The sequence below is a fragment of the Vombatus ursinus genome, unplaced genomic scaffold, assembly GCF_900497805.2.
Source record: "Vombatus ursinus unplaced genomic scaffold, bare-nosed wombat genome assembly UNPS02014768.1, whole genome shotgun sequence".
NCBI lineage: Eukaryota > Metazoa > Chordata > Mammalia > Diprotodontia > Vombatidae > Vombatus > Vombatus ursinus.
The window spans coordinates 32,564,008-32,581,054 of NW_020954546.1; the positions used below are offsets into that span (position 1 = coordinate 32,564,008).

General features: G+C 42.2%; 1 protein-coding gene across 3 annotated transcripts in view; it reads right to left on the reverse strand.

Annotated features, from left to right (window-relative positions):
• The window catches only part of LOC114043116 (E3 ubiquitin-protein ligase rififylin-like), a 63,472-nt gene that overhangs the window by 9,258 nt on the left and 37,167 nt on the right, over window positions 1–17,047 (reverse strand). For all 3 annotated transcript variants that reach the window (XM_027862071.1, XM_027862070.1, XM_027862072.1), the window contains exons 2-3: window positions 7,809–7,996; window positions 1,884–2,294 (exon numbers count right to left, since the gene is read on the reverse strand). In XM_027862071.1, coding sequence (XP_027717872.1) covers window positions 1,884–2,294; window positions 7,809–7,988 — 591 coding nt within the window. In that variant the 5' untranslated portion in view covers window positions 7,989–7,996. The remainder of the gene's footprint in view (window positions 1–1,883; window positions 2,295–7,808; window positions 7,997–17,047) is intronic.

The window sequence follows — 17,047 nt, forward strand, 5'->3', positions numbered from 1 at the left end:
CAAAGGATTTCAGGGGGCCAGGGAAAAATGTAGAGGAAAACACCCTTTGAATGCAGAGGAAACCCTTTGGTGTGCTGCAAGCTGTGGCAAGGGGCCAGGCCAGCCCAGCAAGTTGTACAGGCCTGCTTTAAACTGATTAAAGGGTTTGGGCAGGGGTGGGGGGGGGGGAGTTTAATTACTATCTATTTTATTCTCATTACTAGGAAACTGAAATGTGTTCAGAGAACCTGCTCAAAGTTATACACACTCTGTACTCCAATAATGCTATGACGACTCCACAGCTCTGAAGTAAAAGAAGGCCTAGCTCCATTGCCATCTTGGTATGTAGTTTGGGGAAACATGTGACTGTTGTTTTTCTCTTTTTGCAAAATAAGTACACCTCTACCACCTGCCAGCCCTCCTGCCCAGAAGATACTCAAGACATGCCCAACAGGCAAGAACTCAGAAAGCATCAAGGGAAAAGTGATCAACAACATCTTGTGTCTGTAATTTGTGACCTTCTATCCTTGTGGCCATTCGCACAGGTATCTTGGTGTCCTGTCAGCGTGACCTGGAGAAAATGACCTCATTAAAAACCGAGCACTTCTATTCATTCTCATCCATGGAAGACCCAGCAAAATTTTTCTAAGAAAAATCATTCCTTCCTCAAGTTTCTTTCCTAGTTATAATCTTCCCAACACATACTATTAGTGCTCTGGAAGGCCCAGGCTTTAGCAGCTGAAGCTGATGCAAGAGAAAGCCAAAGGGTATCGTATAGACAATGAAAAACTCTCAAGTGTCCAAGCCATATATCCAGTGAAACACTGTAATGCAGTTAAAATTATGATCTCGAGCTGGACTTCCTACTTCAGTGCCCATTAAGAGCTGAATCAAGGTACCAAATCCTGGCACAAGTGAAATGAACTGTGTAAAGAAGGAGCAGGCCACAGAACACATGGGAGGAAATAAGAACAGACTTTTAATACCAGGCACCTCTCCCTAAGTAGCTCAAAGCTCTTTATAGATGATAGCTCACTAATCCCTCCAAACATCCTATGGAAATAGAAAGAGGTCAAGGACTATCCCCATTTCGATTTAAAGGCTAATAGCCGAAAGGATTTGTCCAAGGGGACTCAAGAATCAGTAACAAAGCCAATAGTGGAAACCAGGCCTCTGATTCCCAATCTACCCCTGTGTTGAGAAGTAAGTAAGAGGGTAACTAAGGCACCTCCATATAGATTCATGGCTCTCAGAGGATCATTGCTCCCTGGCACACAGTGAGACAGAAACAAGGCCTCTTTGTTTGGGCCATAAAACTGGCTGAAGACTGAAGCAGAGCCATGGGAAAAGAGGTCATTTTTTGGATTTGATCACAGAACCCCCACAGCAGGTGCATCATTTTCTAGGCCTACTGGTAAAGTTTGGAAAATTAAGATTATCCTTCCCTTGAAAGACAAGGTGGGAATGACAGGTTTTTATGTCTGGTGTGTTTTGAATATGCTTATTCTGACAAGTGGCTGAATTCAGAGCCTGGTACGTGGATTTTCTCAAATCTGGGGGAGGGGAGTAGAAGGCTAGACTATATCATCATAAGAGCTCCAAAAGAAGTACGTTCAGCAAATTACAAACAAGAAAGGGAATAAAATCAGGTTTCAAATCATCTACTAGGAGCCTCCATCCAGGCAAGCGCCACTTCGTCCTTGTTAAAGCTGCTAAAGCAATGTCCAGTAAGCAGCTCCTGACTACAGAAAACAAAGATGAATAGAGGGAGCTTACATATAGAGGGAAGGAGTTCAAGAAAATCAGAACCACACATATGCACACTCTCCAACTTCTAGGTTTCAGAAGTTGGAGACAGAGGGCAGTTGAGCCCAGAGTAGCATAGACTGAAAACAGGCCCATACCTGCTGGTTTTCCTGAGCCTGGGCTGAGGGAGTGGAGGTGGGCTGTGCCGGTGACGGAGGGAGGTTGGGAGAGGTAGGAGGTGCTGTGCTGGTATGAGGCTGGGCCAGGAAGGCCTGATGCTCAGGAAGGCCTGAGGGGAAAGGGGCATTACAAGTCCTGTCCTCCTGCGTGATCACCGGCTGCTGACCAAGCACCAAGAACACCAGTTCCTCCTTCTCCCTGCACATCTCAGAGGAGATGTCATGGAGGCTGAGATAGTCCCTCAGGTCCTTCACCTTCATTTTCATCAGCTCTTCTCGATGAAAGGCTGTGGCTCGGAAACGCTGGCAGAGATAGCAGAGGCAGGCACCATTCCCTACTTGGCTCGAGCAGGAAATGCAGAAATTCTTCTTACAGTCCAAACACGTGTGCTGCTCAGTGGAAGGAAGGGGGAGAAAATGAGCACAGGGTCAGGCTGTAGGAATGAGGTAGCTAGCTGGGCACGGGGCTGGTCAGTGCTATGGCTCAGCAAGAAAATTCGCACCTCTTACACGGTACCACGCATTTCACAAAGCCCAGTGGGGGAGCTGGAGGACAGGATTATCAGATCGACTGGCAGATAATCAAGTTAGGTTCTTCTCAGGCCTCACAGAACCCTGTGGCAAACTGCCCCAACCATATTCCCAACTCCAAATCTAGCCACAATTTGACCACGATGATGCGGCCTTCTGACAACAATGAGATTAACTGAGATGCTAGGAACCTGGTGGAACATAAGACCACATCCAAGATAAATATTTAGACAGTTATTAGAATATCAGGGTTCTTATTTGGGAAAGCATATACTATTTTTTTTTAGAAAGTATGAGTCAAGTATCTGACGTGTAAGCTGGTACTGTCTGGCAGTGGACATATAAATAGTCATGGGACATACCTAGAGTTTGCCAACCTATAGCTCCAAAAGCAATATACGCCTAAGTGTCCCAGCTGTTCCTCCCACAGGGTAAGAGATCATGGTGACATTAGGCCAAATTCTGTTCCAAAAAGAAGAGCAGGTCACATTCATGTCCTTTGGAGGCATCACCTTGGAAAGGTTCTCATTAATCCTTCAAAGATGCCACAAACCTGTTCTCCTTTCTCTGAACTTACATTTTAATCTACATAGGTCTGCTTCACTGCTTTTAAACATAGAAACCCTGAAGACTCTGACACTTGTGTATCCTGGGAATTCTCCAAACTAAATGAAGGTGTGTCATCCCTCTAAGAGTGAGATTCTCATATTCAAGAGTTATGAAGGGAATTGAACCAAAGCTTCAGACAGTTCATTCTCTTTCACATATGCCACCAACATAATAACCAAAATAGAAATAAATGTGTTCTATGTGTTTAACATGTAGCTTTGTCTCATCTCAACTTTGACTCTTGATGCTCAGGAAAAAACCAGCCCAGTGCCAATCTCCAAACTGTTCTGGTGCCACAATAAAATTTTCAGACAGGCTGACTGAACTGCATACCCACATGCATGAAGATTATAGCAACTCTGGGAACAACAGCATCCAACTGGAAAATGGATGTATTTTTTTTTTAAGTTCATCCATATGTGAAGCTTTTCCATTGGGAATGTGATGTACTCAATTAGTCCAAGTTTAGGAAGATAGCTATGGACATCTAGAGACTTGAGAGTCACAAAGCCTCAGGTTGTGAAGAGGAACATTACTCAAGACAATGTAGTTTTACAAGACACAGCTTGGCAAAATACCTAATAAATTATAAAAGCTTTGAGTTGCTCTACCAATCACTGAGGTTCCCAGGGGTCCTGGGGTCTTCTCTCCAAATGTACTTGGCTTGTTAGGTGCGAGATCAAAACGCAAAGAGAGCAACATTTAAATATGAGCTATAGCTAACCACGAATTCTGCTCACCAGGGATTCTGAATAAGTAGCTCTCTAAGATGCGCCATAAATGAGTAAAATAATGCCTGAGGCTAAAATCCTAGTCTAAAGAGACAGGAAAGAAGAAAGAAAAGAAAACAAAAAGCAACCTAGTGGTCAACAAACATAGGTAGAATTAACAAAGAAAACACTGCTGGTAAACACTAAAATCTGCTCAAAACAAGCCAGGGGCGAGGTGGCTGGAAGAAGAATTATCTCAGGAAATGTTTCTATGGAATTGTCCAAAGTACTTAACTAAAATGTTAAGCACCCAAAAATGCTGCCAAGAAAAACAAGGAAAAGAAAGTCATGGGGGGGGGGGGGGGTGTTGGAAGCAGATGAAACTATGTTACCAATTCCTCAACCAAACTACCAGCATATCCTATCTCTTACTCTGTTCCATTCACTCAAATCTCTGATAAGCACCTGCTACGCCCTGGAAGTATTCCGAGTGCCTACCACAGGCCAAAGCTCATTCTCTTTGTTCTAACCTCCCTATTTTTGTCCAGGGCCCCGCCATCCTCTCCATCACCCCAAGCAGTGACTCCTCATTCTCGCTCACCCCACACGTCCCACATGTTACCATTCCTTGCAGTTTCCAATGCCACAACACTTCCTGCACCTGTCCCCTGCCTTCCACTTCCACACACAACCTCACCACCTTACCTCAGGCCCTCAGCATCTCCCAATCGGTCTCCTTGCCTCCAGTCTTCCCCCAGCTCCAGTCCATTGTCCACATGGCCACCCGGGCTCACAGTGTCATTTGCCAGCCTTCTTATCCATTATTCCTTTCCACCCCCACCTTTTATGGTCTAGTCATACTTGCTACTCTTCATATAAGAAACTCTTTGCACCAGCTGGCTATTCCTCACTCCTAGAATACTGTCCCTCCACATGTGGAATCCGTTTCCTTTCAAGACTCAGGGCAGGCACCACCTTCAAAATGAGGTCTTTCCTGTTCCCCAGCTGACCTCTCAAGTATGAAGCACAGCACCCATTCCTTTAGTTCCCCCCACCTTCAAAAACATCACCAGGCCCTGTTCCACGGCAGCTACCAAACCCTTCTATGTGCCCTCTCTATCCATGGCCTACCACCTCCTCCTCCAGAACCTTGGCCTACCTTTCTCTGACTCAACTTCAAGCATTTCCTCTTTACAAGCACCTTCCCTACTTTCAAATAATCAATTTGATAAACATTATCAAGAACCTATGTATACAAAGAGAAAACAAAAAAATTTCCATCCTCAAGGAGCTTAAAATAGAAGTGGCCATGCCCTTGAGAAACCTTTTACCTAAACGCTGCCCCAACCCCACAAATCTGACTTTTTTTTCACTGTCACAATTCTGGACTAAGCGGCCTCCATTCTTGGGTCTGCTTCCTCATTTTCCCCACTTTGCCTTTCCTCAAAGCCCTGCCACCTCTCTTCCATCTTCCCTGGTCTCCATGAAGCTGCACTTTTCTAAGTCTCCACCCACCTCCCAACCAAGACGGGGAGCACTTCTCACTTCTCTTCCTCAGTGGCCTCCCCACAACATGTGACCTTGGTGAGCAAGCCCAGCCCTTGCTCCCCAGCTCTCAGGACACTCCTCTTCCAAATTCCCTTCAGTGGCTCTCCTTTCCTCCTTTAACCCCTGTAACAGCGCTCCTCCTTCTCACACTCATGGAGATCTCACTAACTTTCATATCACCTGTGGCCTAGATTAGAAAAGCAGTGTGGCCTAACGGAAAGATCCCCTTAGACCAGAATTCTAGTCATGGTGCTGTCATTTACCAGTCGTCGTTGTCGTTGTTGTCATCATCATCATCATCATCATCATCATCATCATGAACCTAACATTTATATAATGCCTACTCTGCACCAGACACTAGGCTAAGTACCTTACAAATATTATCTCATTTGATCCTCATGACAACTCTGAGACTTAAGTGCTATTATTATCCCCATTTTACAGATGAGGAAATGGAGGCAAACGGGTTAAGTGACTTGCCCAGGATCACACAGCTAGTACATGTCTGTGGCTGGATTTGAACTCAGGTCTTCTTGACTCCAGACCCCAAACTTTATCCACTGCACCACCTTGCTACCCCACTAAGCCAGCAGGCAGTGATGACCCTGGACAACTTGCTTAACCTCTCTGAGTCACAGTTTTCTCATCTGTAAAATGAATAATCTATGCCCCACTTAAGTCACAGAGTTTGGTAAATTAAACCACACAAGATAATGAATACTGAAGTGGCTTTGCAAATTGTTAGCATTCTATCAACGTGATTTATTATTATAACTTTTATGTGGCTCACTGCCAAATTTCTCCCTCCAACGCTGTCATCTTCCCCTCCCCTCATCCCACTGCTGTCAGCATCTTTCTCATAAACAGATGTGTTCATGTCCTGTCACTTGTCTGCACAAGAATCTGCCCCGGTTCCCTGTTCCTGCCCCGGCCTGCAAGCTCTCCATAACCTGCTGCCACACTCTCTTTCCAGCCTTATCTCATATTGCTCCTTCCAGATAATCAACGTGCCAAGTGGAACTGCTCTCTGCATTATCTAACCCCTTTTGGTCCCTGTTTATATTGCTTACAATGCTTAAAATCCATTCACTAAGTGATGACTTTTATTTCCCAGACCATACAGAAGACTAAATTGAAATTCCCTAAGGACCAGTTGTGGTGGAAGGAAGGACTTATCTACAGATGATGAGATCTCAGATCTATTTGATTATTAGTTATTCCCTATGTTGGTATTGAAATCCCCTCCTAGACTATAAGCGACATGAGGACAGGGCCCGTGCTTTATCCAAACTTTATCTTCCCCACCCTGGGTAAGCACTATGTTCTACACACAGTTAATCATCACTGAGAGACTGAGTTGAATAAAAGCAGAAAGAGCAACTTTGATAGCCCCAGATGGAACTTGGAGGCTCAACTAAGCCAGAAAACCTTTCCATTATTGGTATCTGGATCAAACGACTTTTCTGTCACTGGGTGACAGGTAGGAGTGTGACTACACGTCTGCTTTAAACACTGTCTCAAGCTGCAAACTGGCTCCTAAACCAACCATTCTGACTCCACAAAGGGATATTTGTCAACATGAAGCATTCTCTGATGATGAATTCTTAGGAGAATGACCAATCCCATACACGAGTGTTCTGCCTTCTGCCCGAGCTCTTAGTCACATTCATGCCCAAGACTAAAAATGCCCATCCTCCACAAGTCTTAAGTTGGAGAAAGAATCATTAAGTAAGGGGTTTTCCCAGCACCCAAACCTCCATCTTCCTTTAAGAGTGGGTTCCGGAGCTATTTCTAAGGATCAGGGTCTTCTCCCTATTGTCCCTCTAACTCTTTGGCCACTGGGAACATACTGGGATCACTTGGGCATCAGCCTGAGTGGTGGCCGACAGCCATAAACCATTACATTGTACATCGCTTTCCTTTCTGCCAGCTTATCTCCAAAGAGTGGCTACAAAGCATTTCAAATGAAACAAATTGCAACTCAGTCTCTCCTATTAGGCCCTTCCTGTTCTTATGGGATCCTTGAAATTGTCCTCAATAAAGAGAACAAATTTTTGCACTCAGACAACTCAGGGAGGTAGCAGCTTAAATTCCATTTGTGTCTTGTTATATTGGTCAGGCAGGTAGCACTGTGGGTAGAGCGCCAGCCCTGGAATTAGGAAGTCTCATCTTTATGACCCTTATTAGTTCTGTGACTGTGGGCAAGTCACTTAACCCTATTTGCCTCAAGTTCCTCATCTGTAAAATGAGCTGGAGAAGGAAATGGTAAACCACTCCAGGATCTCTGCCAAGAAAACCCCAAACAGAGTCAGGAAGAATCAGACACAACTGAACAATGTGCAAAGGGCTTTGTCACTGGTTTCCTTTATTCTTCCCCCATGATCCTGTGAAGTGGGTTTGTACCCTTACTAGCATTTTCCTGAGAGTAGTCATGAGGTCAGCTGATTTGCCCAAGGCCACAGTCGAGTGACACAGCAGCAGACGGGGAGGAGGGCCTGATGCTCACCTTCCTGGCTGTGCTGCCAAAGTGGGTCCCACAGTTCTTGCAGCTGGGTTCAGAGCCCACAGGGGAAGGGAAAGAGCTGTAACCAGGGTTGGAATATGCTTGTGTTCTGGCTCCCTGGGGCTGCTGAGTCTCCTCAGGATGTCCATCTTGACAGAACCAGTTGCAGCAAGTTGCCCACATGGTAAAACCTGGTTATAAGGTGGAAAAAACAAAATGAAACAGCAGAATTAAGATGTGGCCTCTACTGTTGCATTTCCTAGGGCCAGAGTCAGGAAATATGGTGGATTCCCTCCAGAACCCACTGGGTCTATATTTCATATGACTGTTGGAGGGCACAAGAAAGGCACAAGAGCCAGAACTGCTACCACCAGTTTGTCATTCTCATCATGACATTACACACTGTAAGAGTCATTAAGCCCCACCTCATGTCAAAATTAGCGGAGAATCACTAACTTGGCATCGCACTTCTGAAAGACTGCTGATCCCTGACAAAGTAAAAATCAATCTGAAAATACAACTCCATTGTAATAAAATCTTTTACTACCTAATATAAACAAAAGCCTCACATTTTAAGAATGGATCAAAATATTTTAAGCACATTTTATTTTGAAAACAGAGTCTTTTGGGGGCAGCTAGACGGCACAGTGGATAGAGTTCTGGCCTTGGAGTCAGGAGGACCTCAGTTCAAATCCTGCCTCAGACACTCGACACTTACTAGCTGTGTGACCCTGGGCAAGTCACTTAACGCCAATTGCCTCACCAAAAAGCAAACAAAAAAAAGAGTCTTTTCCATCAACTGGGTAATGGCTAAACAAATCGTGGCACATGAATATACCTGAATATTACTACATTATAAGAAATGACAAATATGAAGAATTCAGAGAAAAGGACTTAAGTGAAATGATTCAGAATAATGCATGTAAAACCAATAAAAAATATACACAATGACTTTAACAATGTAAACTGAAAGAAAACCCCAAACTGAACAGTGAAATTATAATGACCAAACCTGACCTTGGAGAAAAAGGGAGGAAAAAAGTATCTCTTTCCCTTCTATGCAGATGTGGAGGACTGTGGGAATAGAATACTGCATATATTGTCAGAATTGGCTCATATGTTGGTTAGTTTTGCTCAACTGCATTTTTCCTTCTTTTTTACTCTTTATTACAAGAGATGCGTGATTAGGGAGATACTTAGAATATGAAGACGATGTAAAAACAAAAGATAGAATGCAAGTTTTTTAAAAAAGGAAAAAAATAGAACCATTTCTCAGAGTTCAAATGCATAGTTTTACCTTCACAAGAGCTTTATTGAGAGGCCAGGGGTTATTTATCCCATTTCACAGATGGGAAACTGTAGCTATAAGAAAACTACCAAATAAGGTCCCTTGATTTCTACTCACCTACTCCACAGACCTAATCAGGGTTTCAGCTTACAGGAGAATCCATTAAAAATCTAACTTTCACCATGCAATGTGATACAAAGATTTCATGTTCTTAGTGGACTAAGAGAGGCAATAAAGGCTTTTGTTATTAGAGATTTAAAATTAAATACTTTATTACTTGAAACTAATCCACACAAAGGAACTGTAGTTTTTGCCCCAACAGTGAAAAAACCCATTTTCATTGATTCAAAGACTTTTAAATGTCTGCTATATGCAATGACCTGTCCTCCCAACTAGAGGAAATGCAAAGATATAAAATCCCCATATTTCTGAGGCATATAATCTAGTCCTACAAAACCAACTACACAAACTACAAATATTTAAGCTTAACTAAGTATTCATTTAATATTTACTGTTCAATAATCTTTTATATCACAAGCATTTTCTTCTGGGTCAGTCCTATTTATCTTAAATGGTAAGCCCTGAAAAGGCAGACATCTAATTTATCTTATTTGCCCTGTAACATACTTGGCACAGCTTCATTCAGGAAATGGGACTCGAAAATATTTTTGCAAATAGTGTTAGCACTAGTAACATCTTTCGATTTCAGGCCCCTGGAACACCAAGTAAAACAAATATCTCTCCCTCAAAATAATTACAAATGTGTCTATTGTGTATGTATTTATTTGTAACAACCCTCACTTCCCATAAGAATTTGAGAAGGCCCAGATATCTGAAGGTCCTTACTCATCCTTTAAATTTGGCCACCGTCACAAAGTACCCAGAGAGAAAAGTCACAAGCTTCTGGTCTTTGGAGGAACAGAAAAATGAGAGAAAAGAGAAGTTTAGTATTTTAAAATGTAAACAGCCTTGGGCCATTTGAAGTGTGATCTCCCCACCCTCTCCCCAACCCACCCATCCCATCTTAACAAGTTAAAATTATAAATTATTTTTGCCTAAAATCTTGAATGAAAAAGGGAAAATGGTCTTTCTCCTTTCATATGGTAGTAACATTCATCAGAAGAGTCAAGGCCAGCAATATGGCTATAGAATTCAATTCAATAAGTAAGTCAGCCAGCTCTACACATTTCTTAATTCCTTAATAAACTTCAATCCTGTCTTTCTGGCTGAAGCTGGAGAATCCCCTCTTAATTCTCTGCCCTATTGCCAATTTTGTCTCAACTCAGACTCAGTCCTCACTTCCGGAGTATCTTTGGAAGAAAAAGCTCCTCAAGTTGTTAGTCGACACCAATAGTTGGCTCCTCGTGAAGAACTGGGCACAGTTTTAAGATTTCAGACGTGTGATCCAGTTATCCCCAGTCCCCACTGAAGGAAAAGAGGATGGAAAGGACTGAGTTTTCAGTCCTCCGGAGCCTTTGACCTCCATCTAAAAACTCAGCCTTCTATCAAAGTCAGCACAGTCCTGCAGCAGTGGAGGTCAGCTAGCTTACTGATGGAAGCAAAGCAAAGTTCATTCAGAGTGGGTGGTGGGGGGATCCTCAGGAAATCCTAAACCAGACCCAAAACTACCTCTGGGGGTGCTTGGGGTAAACCCTAGGTCATGCAGTATCAAGCACACGCCTTAGCTTGGGGACAGGCCTTTATTTCACAATTCTATGTTTCCATTCTACGGGGTGTCCCAGGCCACAGAACCACTCAGATGCTAGGTAAGGTTAGAGAAGAGAATCCTTCCTAAGAAATTTTCAATATGCTCGACTTAATTGTCCAGTATTCAGTCCTATTAGTGAGTGATCCCCATCTTCAGCAAGTTTGAAAGCTGCTCCTTCCCTACATTTTTTCTTATCCACCTTCACACTTATTCAGAAAAGAGAGATTTTCATTACCTATTGAGTAATCAAAAGTGGCTTGGCCTGGCCCCTCTTCTCCCACCAGGATTTTTAGTTAGTTTCTCTCTACCCTTGTATTTATCTAAAATGGGAAAGGGTGAGGGGAAGGTTTCTATTTTGTGAAACAGTCCCCTGGTATACAAGTGGGGCTGATACACTATGTCCATTTGATAGGAATGTTAGAATTTTTCAATATTCACCTTGTTGGCCCTGGTGAAAAGGAAAATTACAAATGTTAATAACTGGGCAAGATAAATTCTCTATTGCAGGTGGGGAATATTAAGTCACAATTACAGGCCAAGTCACTTTAATTAAGAGTTATCTAGCCCTACAATTCTAAGTAATTCCAAATATGCCTTCTTTGTGAGCCTCTCCCTGCCACAAATGACCAACTTCTCCCATAAGAATTTTTGGCTTGCTTGCCTGGGGCATATAATCTAAACTGAATCATCAATATCTAGGTGTTTCTAGGGGAAAGGAAGAAACTGATTTTTTTTAAATGTCTGATAAAGTTTAGTGTTTATTTGCATTTCCACTTTGAAAAGCTCACCCCACTAAGCACAACACAAAGAACCAGCTAACTCCAGTTCAAGCCTGGTCTATTTAAAAGTTAACTGTTTTAAGTTGCCAAGGTTCTTCTATAACAGGCAATTCATAAATGCACACAGAACTACTTTGCAGAGAACATACCAAACAAGCATTAGTAGAAGGAATTTCATCATCTGGAATCTGCCTATACCAGTGAAATTTAAAATATTTATTTAAAATATATATATATGTGTATAAATATATATATATATATATATATATAAAACCTCAATAATGTCTAGTCTTTTGCAAAATCTAATTAAAATGACCCAAAGCTTCAAAGAATCATATTACTGACATAATAAACTAGATTTTTTTACTTAAGAGTAAGGAACTCCTAAGGATTTCACTGTGTTTTTTTAGGGTGGCTTTCCCTATGCTCACTAATGCTTTCCTGGGGTGGTTAAAAGTATTTATGCTGTGAGAACATCAAGAAAAGATGCCTCACGGATCTTTCATGTAGAATATGCCCAGCTTCATCCTGTCTGGTACCCTTAGGAAGCAAATTAGAGTTGTAACTGTGGGCGTGGTCTGTCTTTTGTTTTCGAACAGGACCATGACATCAGGAAGACAAGTGAGTTGCCTCAGTCAAAGTGTAACTGTAATGGCTCTGAAAGCAACTTCCCTATAAAACCTATCAACAGGGTTTAGCTAAGTCTCTTGGAAATAATTTTAACTAATTACATATATTGAGAAGTAAGGGAAAAAAAAGCATGCCAACTGTTTTTGGTGTAAACAACTCTCTTAGAAGAAACTGTTTAAATTCTAGCATTTAAAAAGCCAATCTAATATTAAAACAACATAAATACAGAGTAAGAAAGGCCTGGAAGGCTAGAGTTAACATGAATGAATGAAAATCCATTATTTATTTATTTATTTTTGATTTGTTTATTATTGTTTCCTTACTATGCGCCAAGAAGTGTCACATATTAGGGTCACAAATACAGAAAGGCAGTGCCTGCCCCACAAAAAACTTACTGTTTAACAAGGAAGACAATTGATATAAGGGTTTGTTGATCAGAGATGGGAGTTCTGGTCTGGGGAATCCCAGGGATAGTGAGTACAGCAAAAGGGCAATTAACTGACATGACCTTTACAGGAACAGAAAATAAAAAACCAGAAGCCGAGGGAAACAGTTAAATGTGAAAAACCAAAAGTTTGGAGAAAGGTGGTGAGAAGGTATAAAGAATTCTCCCAAATGGATAGGGATGGGGATCTCGAAATGGTGCCTCTGGCTCAAGATCAATAACCATCAGTCTACAAGGTGGGGACTACAGGTGCTGGCAGAATGAATGGAGCAGATTTTAAAGAGTTAGATTTAAATCAGGAGTAGTATGTAGCCAGAGATAATGGTCACAAGGTACTGCATGCAGTTCTCTTATCCATCCAGATCTAGTTATGCTTCTCAGGTTTAGAGACAGAAAGGAATTACCGGTTGCTCCTCTTCATGGACAAAATAATATCAACTAACATTTATATACTACTTACTATGTGCTAAGCACTTTACAGATATTATCTTACTTATCCTCACAACAACCCTGCAACATAAGTCTATTTATTACTCCCATTTTACAGATGAGGAAATGTAGCCAAACAGAGGTTAAGGGACTTGCCCAAGGTCACATAGCTAGTGAGCACCTGGAGCCACACCTGAACTCAGGATTTCCTGATTATAAGCCCAGTGCTCTATACACTGTAGCACCTAGCTGCCCTTACCTGAATCACTAATGGACTAAGAATGACACATATAAATTACAAGATGGAGACAATATGCAATCCTGGGTTCCACTTTCATGGAAGCAGAATAGGATTCAGGAAACCTGGCCTCTTCATACAGGTTCTGCCAATAATGTGATGTCAAACAAGTCACTTCGGAGTGACCTGCCTGGACTCAATTTCCCTACCTATAAAATGTGGCTATTAGACTTCATCTCTATCTAAAGTACCTTTATTAAAAACAGGAGTGCTGTTCTAAAGGAGATGTAACCAATCAAGAACCAAAAGAGCAAAAAGGCCCAGAAGGAATTCAGAAGTGACCTTCTTTCAAGGATAAAAGGCCAAAGTCCATCCCTGATCTTTCAATGCTTTCAATGCTGTGTTTGGAACTTAGCAGCATAGAATGAAGGCCTACAAACAGTAGAGGACACCATCTAGTAAACAGCTACCTAGCTTGAGAATTTAAATATGATACATGGTGTTTTAAACATCTAAATTTGGGAGTTTATTTATATTTCAAAACAGGAAAATTTAATCAGGACACAAGGATGCCCCTAAAACTGTTTAACTTTAAAGGGAATCTTAAAAGTGGCAAATAGAATTTTCCAGTAAACCTGACTAAGTTATCCACCTTGGCCAGGAAGATTTAAAATGCGACAAGGCTAAAAGTAAAAATGGCATTGCTACAGTAGGAGAAACAAGAAAATTACACAGTAAATCATGAAGTAACTAGCTGGTTTAACTTACTGGATTCCAGGCAATGAAATATGTTCTTTGTGATGCTAAGATTATTTCAAAGATATTTATTTTAGAACATAAAATACGGAGCACCTTAGTCATAAAGGAGACAAGTGCACAGGCGAAATGCCAGATCCAAGGGCTTGAATTAGTGTAAACAACACCACTGCAGTGGTGGAGGAGCAGGACATAAACAAGGGATATTTCGCAAGGTTGGTTCACGGTGCTGAAAGCACTTACAAGGTTTTAAATTGTAATAGACACTCCACCCTCAAAGACAGCCCTGAACTGCAGTGCACAGATGCTGTTAGGGAATGCATAAGTAATTCCTGCTTGCATGCAAGTTTCATTTCAAGCCAAAGAACCAGGTGAGAAAATAGTAACCAAAGGGCCTAAAAATTTTCAACTTTTCAAGAACACCAGGAGTATTGGGACAACTACTCCCCAAACTACCCCTGACAGGCTCAGCAGCACACCCCAAAGAAAGGGAACCCCCAGGTCTGGGGGGCAATGGACCCTTTGCAAAATTTTCCTTAAAGGCCTTGGATTTAAACTTGTTATTACTATTCTTGTAGTATGCCACTAATTCTTCTATTACTTACAATCAAGCACTAATAAAACCCCATGGTGCAAATGCTAACGCCTTAAAACTACTGACATTTAGAAAGCATGCTTCTGTTTCTCAATGGTATTCCAAATCAGTTTCAAGTTGAGCGCTTCTCACTATCAATATCTCAACCACAGTCCTGGGATCTGTGACATTTGGCTAACAATAATAAGGGGTCAATAACCTAAATTTATGTTTAAACTCCACCTACCCCCCCCATCACACTTTATATAGTGTGTTCAGTGTTACACAGCCACCATGAAACCCTTGAAGAAAAAGTCTGCTACTGAAAAATCTCCCTTAGTTACTTTTCAGAAACAATTTGCCACAATAACAAGATTTTTAAGTTCTTAAATTAGCAGCAAAGAAGCACCAAGGAGTCAGAAAGGCCTGGGTTCCAGTTCAGCCTTTTGCACTGACCTGACCAGCCTGGGAGGTATCTCTGAGGCAAGCCCTAAATTAAATGTTCAGCACCCTGGGCAATTCTCTAAGATTATCAATTTCACCACAGAATTTTTCACTAGGAGCTCTGTACAAAAAAATGGAACCACAGATCCATTTGCAAAAAAAGTAGTATAAAATGTGAAAGTTGGGTTTGGCCATGTTGTTCCAGTAGTATCTAGAATTTAAAACCATTCAATATATCCAAAGCACGCAACTGGGAATAGAAGGACAAAAAGAGGAGCTTACATTCTGATAACACTGTCTGGGTTGTACAAAGGATCTACAAAATAATCCCAGGTCATGTGTGGGGTAAGGCACCGGGGCATCTGCAGTGGAATCACTGTAAGTAAACCCTGTGTCTAGAGCAGGCAGCATATATCAGTCATATGATTCATATCAGTCATGTAATTATGGAAAATGAGAATGCCACTAGAAAAATGTATTTTTTTTTTTTTGGAGTAGAGCCCACATACAGGGAAGAATCATTCTGAGTTACAGATATTATTGGGAATTCCCTTTTGTTCCACCTAGTTCATGAGAAATATACATGAAGGGACCTTGGCATATCTGCCAGAGATAGTTTAATAAAAAATAATTCTGACCAATAGAATTGTGCCAAAATAGTGCCTTTGAATCTGATAAATGATAAGGAGGCTTCTAATCAGGATGGGATTCCAAGTAGCTAACAGATTGAACACTGCAGAAGAGAAGGCCACACTTTTAATTCTAGCCTAGTCATTCTTGCCCCAGGGACTAACTCAGTCAGGAAAGAACAGTTAGTTCACTGAGAAGTCAACTAATAATCCTGAAGACCAAGAATAAATAGACCTATAGTTTAATTATCTGGCAAAGTCTATTAAGAAGAAAAAGGGTCCAGAACGCAAGAAGGCAAGGGAGGCTCTATTTTCTACTATCCACAGAACTGTTCCTCAAACACACAACATTTCCTATCTCCTGATTCCATGCATTTTTCCTCACCATCCTCCACACCTGAAACTCTCTTCCCTCCTGGGATTTTAGCAGAACTTGAGGGAAGCCCCATCTCCCCCTTCAGATTTTCCATTTCCTTCCAGTCTCATCCCTCTCTGCTCCTGAAGCTTAGACAGAGGGACAGAGAAGAGCCAAGTCCTTGGAAAGGTCCAGAACCATTCCCCCCCAATCTCCACTTCCTGGTTCTCCCAGCTTCCTTCAAAGCCCAGCTAAAGTCCACCTTCTGCAAGAAGCCTTATCTTAGTGCCTTCTCTGTGTCGACGACCTCCAATCTACCCTCTGTCACGTTTGCTGTACAGAGTTGTCGTCTCCAACATCTGACTGTGTGCTCCTTTAGGGCAAGGACTAGCTTTTGTCTTTCTTCGGATTGTTTAACACAGTGCCTGGCATATAATAAGTGCTTAATAAATGCTCTCTGACCTGACATGGAACTATACACTGGTTTTCTGGGACTTTCTTACTGGGACTGGTCAACAAGTCAAGAAACCTTTACTTGGCATTTTGATGCCTGAACTCCAAAGTCTGTGAGGGATTATCTGATGTTGGCTACGTGCCACGTGGGGGTTGTGGCAAGATGGGGCAGGGACAAGATATTAGGAAGTAACCGGAGCTCACGCTCCCGAGGCAGGCGGCTGTGCCATGTGGAGTTGTGGTGAACTGGGATAGGAACAGGATACAGGGAAGTAGCCGGAGCATGTGCTCCTGAGGCAGGGGGTTGTGCCACATGGGAGTGGGACAGCAGAGAACGAGCTTCCTTTGTCACGTCCTCTCCCCTTGTGCAGCGCTAACCCCAGACGTCTCCTTCCTGTATCCAGGCCTAGCTTCCTGTGTCACATACTCTCCCTTTGTGCAGCACTAACCCCAGACGCCTCCTTCCGGTATCTCGGCCTAGCTTCCTTTGTCACATCCTCTCCCTTGGTGCAGC